The following is a 12637-nucleotide window of genomic DNA, read 5'->3' on the forward strand; positions in this document are numbered from 1 at the left end:
ATGAGGCTGCATGTCAGGTAAAGGCACTGGGGAGATGGCTGTCATTACATCATCAATAAATGCACAAGTTTATGTTGATATTTTGGACAATTGAAAGGATGTTTGTGTTGTGTGGGCCGCTGAAGAGGAGGTACTGCTGGCCCACTACCACCAGAGGGCGCCCTGCTTGGAGTGCGGGCTCCAAGCACGAGAGGGCGCCAGACCCAGAGGAAGTGACAGCTGTCACTCATTACTCCAGCTGTCACTCATCTACACCACTATATAAGCCGGACTGCAACTCCACCTCCCCGCCGAGAAATCGACTACCAGTACCAAGGTAATTTCTCTGCTGACTGACACATTGTGTAACCAACTGAACTTCTGTTGCAGCCGTTTTCCTGAAGTGTTGCCTTGTCTGGAGGATTGGCGTTTGGTGTGACAGTGACGGCTTCACCTCGCACCCCATCCTAGATAAGTGGTTGATCAGGAGCTGCACGAGTGTGTGTGATTTGGAGGTGGAGGTGCTCCCTCCTAACGGTGTCTGGACTGTAAATTACTGAGTGTGCGGACTCACACTCACACATCATCTTTCTGTTTTCTGCCAGCAGTACCAGGGTCGACAGCCGAAGACAGAGGCCACCTGGGGACTCGGGACTTGGCGGCTCCGGTGTTCTTCAGACCGTTGGTGGTGGAGGCCGTGTGGGACGCGGCTTCTCTCTCGTCGGGCGTCTTCTATCTTCGAGCCTGCCCACACGTCACCTGGTGTTTATTGACTGTGAAAATTACGACACATTTCGTTGTGTATTATCACAACATTAAATTGTTACCTTTTGGCTTACTCATTGTCCGTTCATTTGCGCCCCCTGTTGTGGGTCCGTGCTACGACACCTTCCCAACAGTTTGGGGATGATGAAATCATTTTTCAAGATGATAATGCATCTTGCCATAGAGCAAAAACTGCAAAAACATTCCTTGCAAAAAGACACAGAGTCAATGTCAATGAGCAGATCTGATTTGATGCAGGTGTTAATTTGGGGGATGAAAATTTACAGGGTGATTCCATAATTTTTTCCTCAGAATTGAGTGATAACATATTTTTTTCCTCTGCTTGGTCTAAAAAAGTAACCGTTACTGACTGCCACAATCTTTTTTTCCTGATTTCTTATAGTGTTTCTTAAAGCCAGAAAGTTGCCATTTGAAATGACTTTAGTTTTGTGTCATGTCTGTGATCTGCTTTTTTTCTACAAAATTAAACAACTGAATGAACATCCTCTGAGGCCGGTGATTCCATAATTTTTGCCAGGGGTTGTAGAATAGAGCCTTTATTGATATTGTACATATATACACACAGTACATACAACAAAAATTGTCCTCTGCATTTAACCCATCCTAATTACTGTTAGACACAATCCAACCACTATAGGAACAGTAGGCAGCCACAGCCTGGTGCCTGGGGACCAACTACAGATGTAGAGATGCTGTCTTGGTCAGGGGCAGAGAAAGGAGCAACTCACGTGGTTTGTGGTTTGCCCAGGGTGTACCCCACCTCTCGTCCATTTTTTCCATATGTAGCAAGATGAAGTCCAGATTGAAAAGACCTTCCCGCTAGCTTGGCTATGAGGAATTCCCCTTTGGCTGACCTGGTAGAGCTCTGGTCTTTCGTGCGAGCACTCCGGGGTCCGATCCCACCGCTGCCCCGGCCACAAAGGTCCTACGTTCACAAATATATCGCCTTTTTTTCTGATTTCAGCCATGCACTGGTCGCTGCATCCACCACACCATGGAACCTCTCTGGGCCCTGGATGTCAACCACCCAGACAGAAAACAGGTCCAACTCTTCAAAGTAACCATCTGCCACAACCAGGTGAAACGTCCCTTTGACCGTGTCCAACTTCTGGACTCCTCAACACTAAGGTACTGGTGCTGGTTCATACCCCTAAAAAGGACCTCATGGCCAAAACAACTGAGCTGACATTCCCTCACAATGCAAGTGATAGTCCACATCTTAGTCTCCATCAAACCTTTTGTTTGACGCAGTTATTCTACACTCTAAGAAATAAAACATTGGTTGATAAGGTTAAGGTAACTTTTTCCACATAACATTGTCAATTAAGTGCAAAACAATATTTGAGTTGAAATTAATTAAATCAAATGAAACATTATTACTTTAATCCCTAAAATTAACAACTGCAAGTATATTGAAAATAATAGTATTAATTACATTTAAAACCCGTGTTTAATTTCTTAGAGTGTAGCGATACTCGAGGATCCTCTGGAGAGAGAGAGAGAGAGAGAGAGAGAGAGAGAGAGAGAGAGAGAGAGAGAGAGAGAGAGAGTGGGCGGCACTAGGACCCAGCAGGTGCGGCTCGGTGTTATTTCGGGGACCTGCATCAGTCCGCGCTCTTTACGCAGCGTCCAGTGCGCACCGGACGCGGAGCGAACGGCCGCTCTAAACCTGTACCCACGTGAGCATCGCGGACAGAAAACCACAACTCCAACTCTCTATTTTTCCCACTCGACAGGAATATCTCCACCACCACAACTGTTTCTCCACCTCCACTTGTTCTAAATGACATGGCTTCATCCGTGACGGGCACAGAGGAGGTCCGGGTGTCGCCGCTGACGCCCCTGAAGTTGGTGGGTCTGGTGTGCGTCTTTCTCGCCCTGTGCCTGGACCTCGGGGCCATACTGAGCCCGGCCTGGGTGACAGCGGACAATCAGTACTACCTAACCCTGTGGGTGTCCTGCTGGAAGCCCGTCAGCTCCGTGGACTGGTCCTGTAACTCCACGCTGGCCACCGGTGAGAGCATTTAGGAAGTTTGGAGTCAGTAGTTTGTCGTTTCATTGTGCGCAAAGACGCGCATTGGTGTGGAAACGAGAGGTGCGGCGCTCAGGGAACACAAACCCGCAGACTGCTGCACCAATCTGTGCGTGAGACTTATTATTGAAAAAATCACCGGAGAGAATGATGCATGTTAATTACTTTAGAATTAGGTTTTAACTGCCCGATGTGAAATAACATGCGCTTTCCACGTGGAAAATAATTACCTAAAGTTCACCTTTGAATTTCAAAGAGAACAAAACGCAGGTTTTCTGTCTTCTTTTAAAGTCCCTTTCCCCGTCAAAAAACATTAGTCCAGTGAATGATGTGGGAATTCAGCCTGGCTCCAGCTGGGGTTTCATTTGGCCTTTTGTTGCGCACAAAATGAGCCTTTGTGTGCGCTTCTGCTCCAGCCAAGGAGCCAGGGCAATCCGGAGCAGAGAACTCCCCAGAGGTCCCGATGCTTGGAGATTAGTAACCAGGGAAACAAATAAAGCACTCCAAAAATGCCGATTTTTCTCCATGAAGGAGGAAACTTCCTCGTGGAGTCTCTATATGAGGCTCGTCTGGAGCAGCTCATATTTACAACCATGCAGTGATGGATGACAAAGTGGTTGGACTCTGACCTTCAATTTGTGAACTCTGTGTGAGGCAGACAACTGACTGTGACCAAAAAAAAAAAAAAAAAATTACACATAGTTTGCTGTTTTTGCTTTGCTGATGATGTTATGCTTAATTACATAACAGACTTTAACGCTACAGTGTGGATGATTGATTTAGACTTTGGAATCTACCAGTTATCCCTGCCCAAGAATGTGAAATCGTAATCCCAACTCGCCAACCCGTTTGAACCCAACATATTCTGACTTCACAATCCAAGATGGCTGCTCAGAGCACCAACAGCAGTGAACACTCTTGTCATTACTGTTTTATTTACTACCATATCTCATGGCATTTCATGATTCAACAGCACGAAATATACATTAATCTATTGTTCGTGATATTGTCACGAAAAGTGCCACATTTTTGTAACGGGAGCACGAATTCATTCGCAATATATTCTGTGACGAGAAATGAAAAGTTATGCGTGTGGTGGGGGGGGGGGGGAGGGGTTCTGGGGGGTTATGTTTAGGGTTAGGGAAGGGGTAGGGTCAATAATAGTAAAATAAAAAAAAAACACCGTCACGAAAATGTGACTCCTGAGAAAAGAGACTGGGTTGTTTATTTAAGTACTTCTTTTTTAGTCAAATTTAATAAATTGTGGAAACAGTACTGTCCTACTGCTGTCTGTGGACATGTTGGTGCAGTATTTTTATGTGTGAAATGCCATGCAACGTGTTGTTTATATTGGCTAACCCAGTAGATGTTGCTAACAACAACGAATGGCTATACCACACTACAACCCAAGCACTAATATAACCTTTGTGCCATCTGGCATCTTCCATGAGGTCTCTTGGATGGACTGCATATTTTTGTAGCACTCTATACTCCACAAAATGTTGGAGGTGTCCAGCTTATTATACAACATGTGGTGTTATTTTGGAAACTGGAGGTGTGATATCATTCCCTGCCGTGATTTATGATATATGATATATATAAATGGAACATAACATAATAACATAAATGGAATTAGTATTCATCACCATCAGTTTAAGATCACCCCTGCCCGTTCTCCATGTAATGTACAGTTGCATCAGCAAGGGCACCCAGCATAAAACTTGTGCCAAATCAACATGCAGATCCATCTTGGATCTGCTGTGGCAAACCTGAGTGAAAAAGAGATAAGCCAAAGGAACTTAATCCATCTCTTTATTAGTGTATAATAAAGTGCAGCAACAAATCAAAGTGTTTTTATAAGCTAAGAAAGTAGTCTTCATATTGACATGGGAACGGGCTTCCTTATGGAAGCTGCCATATTGCACTGCAATGTTGATAAAGTAGCCCAAATGGAATATACTTACTCCATATTTCGCATTTTGCAGTGAGTCTTGAAGACTGATGAAAGAAGAGGAACCAGTGGTTGCTCCCCTATAAGCTGGTCTATTGGTTGCAAAGGCAGGCTAACACATTTGAGAAGGCTCATTTATGTGAAATGGATATTACTTGTATTACTGATCACAAGAGAGGGCAAGGGGGCATAAGTCTATGTCTATCTCGGCTTTCAATGCTTACCAGTCCAATAAGTATCAGTGAAATTGTGGAGAGCTGGACATGTCCAAATTTGTCCTCTGACATGCCGAAACGGAGGTGTTCCTTTGTCTCGCTTCCAAAGTGAATTGGTCGTGATGCGCGAAGCCTCCGCGCGGCTTTCCATGACAAAATCTCTTGTTAAAAGTGAAATCTGACGGAAAATGGCTGATGTCCAGCTCTTGTGATAACCAGAGAAAGAGCACACGACGGTCTCGTATCCACAGAGCCATCAGCTTAGAAATGGTCCGGTGGCTTGTGCCGTGTCGTCGCAGCTCGGAGCGCGGCATGCTGAGCGTCCTTAAAGGGGTCCTTAAAGCTGTACTAACAGACCTTATTCTCTGTGAAGCCCGTAAAATTTTCACCGAAAGCCAGATAAATTTTTCGAATAGTTTCCAGGTGCCAGTCTCTAACAGCTTCTGAAAAAATTCTGATGGAAAAAAACCCCAAATCATTCCGCCATTTCCAGACAATGAAAATCCGACAACGGGGCGGGACCACTCCTTCCACAAGGTGTGCTCACAGGCGAATGACGTCACCGACAGGCGTGGAAAAACTCACGCATGCGCACAAGGGTTCAAGCTTGTCTGACGTGAAAACATATGAATCAAATCCATACAGTTAAAAAAAAAATAAAAACGTACGATACTTTATGGACAGACCTCGTGTGTATATATATATATATATATATATATATATATATATATATATATATATATATATAGTGAAGGCACTATATATACATATATATGTATATATAGTGCCTTCACTATATATGAGGTCTGTGAGAAAAGTATCAGACCTTTTAATTTTTTTCAAAAACCATATGGATTTGAATCACGTGTGATTGCATCAGCCAAGCTTGAACCTTCGTGCGCATGCGTGAGTTTTTTCACGCCTGTTGGTTGCATCATTTGCCTGTGAGCAGGCTTTGTGTGAGCACTGGTCCACCCCTCTCGTCGTTTTTTTATTGCGAATAAATGTCTGAACGATTTGGAGCTTTGCTGCATCAATTTTTTTCCAGAAACTGTGAGAGACCTCCTGGTGGACACCGTTCTGAAAATTAATATGGCTTTCAGGGACGATTTTATGGGGATTACACAGATTAAGGAGTGATCCAGACAGTTTAAAGACCGCCCACAACTGCTGAGAGCGCGCCGCGCTCCGAGCGCCGATCGACAGGCTTACACCCCGCTGGAACAACCAGATCATTTCCAACGTGAAGGCTTTGTTGATCCGGGACATCGTCTGACTTTCACAAAAAGGCAGAAGGCGTGGACATCAGCACTTTTTCGGCACATTCCACTGTTATAGGAGTTTTTTTCATGGAAAGAAAAGCGGAGGGACGCACCACGGAGCCGTTCATTACGCGGCACAAAACCACCTCCGTGTTGGTCTCACAGGACGGCTTTCAGGTGGATTTCAGACGGCTGTCGGTTGCTTTTCAGTCGTGTGATTATCTGAGAAATTGAGCATGAGCTGGACATGCCCAACATGTCCTGTAAGGCTTCATCACGGCGTTGCTTTGCGCCATGCGGCTCCACCGCGACACGCGGAACTCCTCTGCACGTCTGTCTCAATGTGCTGAAAAAGTGCTGATGTCCACATCTTTTCACAATTCCTGTGCTAGTCAGACGACATACCGGATCAAGACAGCGTCCAGTTTAGAAATGAATGGCACATTCCACTGTTACAGGAGTTTTTGTCATGGAAAGAGGAGCGGAGTTCCGTGCGTCGTGGTGGAGCCGCATGGGGCAAAGCAACGCCGTGATGAAGCCTCACAGGACATGTTGGGGCATGTCCAGCTCTTGCTCAATTTCTCGGATAATCACACGGCTGAAAAGCCACCAAAAGCCGTTTGAAATCCACCTGAAAGCCGTCCTGTGAGACCAACACGGAGGTGGTTTTGTGCCGCGTAATGAACGGCTCCGTGGTGCGTCCCTCCGCTTTTCTTTCCATGAAAAAAACTCCTGTAACAGTGGAATGTGCCGAAAAAGTGCTGATGTCCACGCCTTCTGCCTTTTTGTGAAAGTCAGACGATGTCCCGGATCAACAAAGCCTTCAAGTTAGAAATGATCTGGTTGTTCCAGCGGGGTTGGAGCCTGTCAATCGGCGCTCGGAGCGCGGTGCGCTCTCAGCAGTTGTGGGCGGTCTTTAAACCGTCTGGATCACTCCTTAATCTGTGTAATCCCCATAAAATCGTCCCTGAAAGCCATATTAATTTTCCGAACGGTGTCCACCTGGAGGTCTCTCACAGTTTCTGGAAAAAAATTGATGCAGCAAAGCTCCAAATCGTTCAGACATTTATTCGTAATAAAAAACAATGAGAGGGGTGGACCAGTGCTCACACAAAGCCTGCTCACAGGCGAATGACGCAACCGACAGGCGTGAAAAAACTCGCGCATGCGCACGAAGGTTCAAGCTTGGCTGATGCAATCACACGTGATTCAAATCCATATGGTTTTTTAAAAAAATTAAAAGGTCGGATACTTTTCTCACAGACCTCGTATATAGTGAAGGCACTATATATATTACATTGACCATTGAAATATATATATATATATATATATATATATATAGATGTATATAATTTATTTATTTTTTTAAGTTTGCTTTATTATCCTTGACATCAGAAAAAGTGATTAGAAAGTGTGGATTGTTATTTAGGTTTTTTTTTATTAGAAACTATCAACTGTTTTTAAAATAAATATTGTTTCCTTCTTTAATACAGTTAATGTATTGTACGTTAGCAGCGTGATAAACATGCTATTATTAAATATTAAAACCATTCACACAAGGAATAAATAATATAGTCTTATCTGTCTGTTTCCGTCAGATCATCTTTAGTCTGATCAATCTGATGAAAATTCATCCACCTTTACAAAACGACGTCTGAAAATAATTTAATTCCTTATGTCCTGGCTGAAGAAAAGTCCATTTGTCACAAGTCTGGTGCCAGGTAATCCATTGATGGATTGAGTCTTTGCTGTGTTTGCCAAATTTGGTGCTTGCATCACCATTTGAAGGATTCCTCTGTAAATATTCTCTTATGTGCTGCACTACAGTCCAGATTTCGGAATGATGGGAATACACCGGGATGTGGGTCTGCATCAGATGAAAAAGCGCTGTATAAATGTAACAGTTCTATGAGACCATGACTGCTGCACCTGACTTGACTGAAAAGTCTTAAAGACTTCCTGATGGATGGGTTGATGTCAGAAATGTCAATGGGCCGCATGTATCAATGTTGCGCACTTGCGGCGTAAATTTACGGCGTAAACTTGAAATACACCAAAGTTGCCGTGACATGTATCAAGCAGTGCGCACCTGCCCATTTCCGGCGTACGCCTGACGTGATCTTGATAAATGCGGCGGGTGGAAACGATCGTAATTATAATAAACACGCCCATAAATATTCAGACTCCGCTTCAGACACACCCTCATTTTACGACATGGAAGCCGGGAGACGGCAATGAAAAAGAACTCCACCAATCACGACGCGTGCCAATAGAGTGTCAAAAGCGGCCTTCGTATCAATTGTTTTGTAGTATATAATCAATAAAGTGTTACAGTGGTCCCTCATTAATCGCTGGAGTTACGTTCTAAAAAATAGCCCGTAATACGCGAAACCGCGATGTAGTCAGCGTTATTTTTTACAATTATTATAGACGTTTCAAAGCTGTAAAACCCCTCACTACACAGTTTATACACTTTCTCAATCAGGCATGAACATTTTCTCACTTTTCTCTCGTGTGTAAACACTCTCAAAGTTCAAACCTTAGTAGGAAAATAATACCAAACTGTTTTCAGGCCCAAACATTTGTTTGAGAAATAAAAATAGAACATTTTCCTATAAATAATTATGATGGCATTTAGAACTAACAAATTAATTTTAACGATCAACGAACGAGGTACGCAGAACACAGAACACTGTAAAAAAAAAAAAAAAGGCATGCAAAATTGGACTAAATACTCTGCGAGACTCTGAGGCCACGACAGGTGAACGGCGTTATAGCGAGGGACCACTGTATTCTCTTTTCACATGTCAATAATTCTTGACATGTGGATATTTGCTCGCTCAATTAATAAAACACGCCTAATCTGTCAGATTTCTTTATTTTTTAAATGTATTTCTGTATTTATTTTATTGTGACAACCGAATGGAGACGACAAAACCTGGTTGCAGCACGGGCGAATTAAGGGAATGACGAAACTACAGTTGTTATTATCAATTTCATAGTCTAAAATGATCACACCACATGAAGTTAAGCTCAGCGCTGCTCTGGCTCCAGGCTCAAAGTCTGGAGAAAAAGGCGAGCAGCGCTGTCTTTGCAGTCAGCGCTGTGGCCATGGATCGTGCTCCATAACAATCCCGCAAAGGCGGGATTTGTATTGATTATTATGTAGTATAATCAGGAAAGTGTTATTTATTAACATATGCATTGATTTGTATAATGGCACTGTTTATCATCTTGATCATCTTCATTTTTATGTGGATTCCAGCGCTGGTTCATTTTGGTGTATAATTTACGGCACCTCTCGACCTGGTGTATATTTTCAGCGCAGCGTACGCCAACGACCACATTGATAAATGCCAAGTAGTGCAGCCGTTTTGGCGTACACCCCATATACGCTCAAATATCGCCGTACCAGCGTTAATACATGAGGCCCAATGTGTGCACAGTTCAGTTTGAGTACTGCTTAGAAAGTTATGTTTTTGTCCCCTGCTTGAAATAGAGGGACCATTGAAATGGACTCCATGCGTATGTCTGTGCTTATTTGTTTAATTTGTCACCATGCCATATCAGCATGGTGGGCAGGGGGACTTCAGCCAAGTATTGCCTTGTTATGTTGCATTTCTTGATTGACTGTTTTTAAACAAGATATCTCAAAAAAGGCCATGAACCATTTTCAATTAAATATGACGCACAATGCAGATCTTTGCTTGTGGAAGAGTTGCTAAGATTATGAGGCAGACACTGATGATTTAGGATTATGTTAATTAATATTTATGTAATGCCTGCAGTTGATTTCCATGTTGTTTGTATTTGGTAAATGTGCAACCTCATGTACAAATATCAGCAGCACTTCTTTGCAGCCTATGTAAATTTTTGAAAAGCATTTGATTTGGTTGAACAGGATGCTCTCTGGGACATCCTGAGAATTCATGGAATCGCCAAGAAGTTGCTGAACATCATTGTCAGCCGATACATAGATACTATGTGCGCTGTGCAGAGAGCTGGCAGAATCTCTGAAAATTTCCCAGTGAATACTGCCATTCGTCTGGGATGTGTACTGGCTCCTATGCTGTTGAGTGCCTGCCTGAACTGAGTGTTGGGTCAGTTTGTCAAAACCAGTAGCTCCAGTGCTTTTGTTGGTTTACTGGCCATGACTTTGCAGATGAAGCTATGATCTTTGCAGAATGCTGCCCTGTTTACCACACTTGAGATGTTGTGTGAGGAATTGGAATGTCTGCCTGGATCAAGATGTTGATCCAGGCTTTTAATGACTTCCTGTAATTGACCATAAGAATTGTATGCGGTGAAAGTGTTTAACTTGTCCAAACATTCACTTATCTCAACATTCACATTCATGTCTCTGGGCCTTTGAGATTGAAAGACACCTGGGAAGAGGTTATGGCATCATGAGGTTGCTGGAAAGAGGTGTTTTGGTGATGCTGATACCTTTGCAGGAGAACAAAGGTCCAAGTCTTTAGGGTCTGGGTGCTTCCTGTCTTAGTGTATGGTTGTGACACGTTAATACTAACCAATGATCTAAAAATATGGCTAGATGTCTTTGGTACCAGGTCTCTTTGGAGGGTCCTTAGGTACTGCAGGAATGACTTTTTGTCAAAAGAATGGTTGCTCGGGGAGGCTCAGATGAGTATTACTTGCACTGTGAGGGAACGGCAGCTGCAGTATTTTGTGCATTTGGCATATTTCTCTGTGCATGACCCAGCACGTAGGTTAAGGACCACACTGGCTGGAAAAAGAGAAACCAATGCCCACATCTGATCTAGCTGCAGAAGACAGATGGTTAATTTATAGAAGTGGGGATGAACCGGTTGTCTGCCTGGGTGGTTGCCATCCAGGACACAAGGTGGTTTTGAAGTGTGATGGATGTGTCGTCATGCTGCACCAGTGCATGCACCCTGACATAACCTGACTTGACTCACACCATCAACTGCACTTCCACTCCATTAAAGATGCATAAAAAGAGTGCATGGCTTTTTTGGAGGTATGCAATCTCTGACAGCTCTCCAGCTAAATTCTGAAAATAAACAAACCATGCTTTTATTAATCCATTATAACTGATTTAGACATTTTAACATCAGTGCAGCTTGTCTTGTCCGTGGCATTTCACAGACTTTCTGTCCTGTCCAGTGAGCTGTGCTTACATTCGTCTGGTCAGATGTTTTCTTACGGGTTGAGGCCGGACTAAGTGTGGGTCCTGCTGGCCTCGATCCTCCTCTGTCAGCACAGACAAAGTGCACTTTGGTGCCATATAAAGACATGAAGTCTGTGTCCGCTGTCAGCAGCAGCATACCACAGTCAACTGCCCATTTCCTCAGGCCTGTGCTTGGCTTGGCTTATTGATTTGGATCCTATAATCAGTTGCTACCCCCCCTCTCCAGCCCCATGATATTTTCTCAGTGTCATGCTTGAGGTATTAAATAAATCCTGTTAGTTTGAAATACCAGCTGGCCTCTCTTGTGTGTATTGGGCTTGTTGTCTATGGTCTGAGTGTGCAGGATACATCAGTGCTGTGCTGTAAAATAGACATGACATATTGCTTTGTTCCACGTTCGTAATGAATCAAATCTGCACTTTAATTCATGTTTAAAAAATTCAGAGTTGACAAAAGCAGTGGTGAAAGACTTCAGGCAGGACTGGATGAGGGTGGTGTGTGTGAGTGGATGAGATAATGCATCTGGTTGTGCATATAATGGAGTCATTCCTATGATAATTACACTTGTGCCCCGCAATAATCTATGCAATAGTCTTGTTTTTGGCTTTGTGTGTTCCTCTTTCCCCATGTGAACAAAATAACTTGAAGAGTTTTGGTCTGATTTTAAACAAATTTGGTGGCATGATAGAGGGTCAGTAAAGGAGCAAGTGATTTAAGTTCAAGAAAAGTCTGTTAAAAGTCAGGGTCACAGATCAAGGTTGAAATTTTGTACCAATGCTTACATATCAGTGATATTTAGAATGGCTGTTTATACAAATTGGTAAAAGATACCAGTATTTACTATTAAACACTAATATGAAGTCCTGTATTGACTTTCTTTTAGTCACATGACCCTTTACCTTTTGTGATCTGGAAAGGTCAAACCCAGTGTCATAACTGTTTAAACCAGAGCTGTCCAGATCTGTACCTGGAGGGCACTTGTGCAGCATGTTTTCATGTCTACCTGCTTTACTCACACCTGACTAATTAATTCTGGTGTTTTCCAGGTGCTCATTGGCTGAGCACACCAGTCAAATTTAATTAGCTGGTGGAGCAGGGAAAACGAAAATACATGCAAGGCATGTATTTGTGCAGCCCTAATTTAACCTAAGCAACCAATATGGATTCAACATGTTGGAAGGGTTGTGTGTTAGTAAAGAATAAAATGGTTAAATTTTGGATAGACTTGATCAAATATTAAGG

General features: G+C 43.2%; 1 protein-coding gene across 2 annotated transcripts in view; it reads left to right on the plus strand.

Moving 5' to 3' along the window:
- Window positions 1–2398: 2398 nt before the first annotated feature.
- Window positions 2399–12637, plus strand: part of tmem47 (transmembrane protein 47) — a 34024-nt gene continuing 23785 nt past the window's right edge. For both annotated transcript variants that reach the window (XM_034179890.1, XM_034179891.1), the window contains exon 1: window positions 2399–2779. In XM_034179890.1, the coding sequence (XP_034035781.1) occupies window positions 2554–2779 (226 nt within the window). In that variant the 5' untranslated portion in view covers window positions 2399–2553. The remainder of the gene's footprint in view (window positions 2780–12637) is intronic.

This window comes from Thalassophryne amazonica, chromosome 10, assembly GCF_902500255.1.
Source record: "Thalassophryne amazonica chromosome 10, fThaAma1.1, whole genome shotgun sequence".
In the NCBI taxonomy this organism is placed as follows: domain Eukaryota; kingdom Metazoa; phylum Chordata; class Actinopteri; order Batrachoidiformes; family Batrachoididae; genus Thalassophryne; species Thalassophryne amazonica.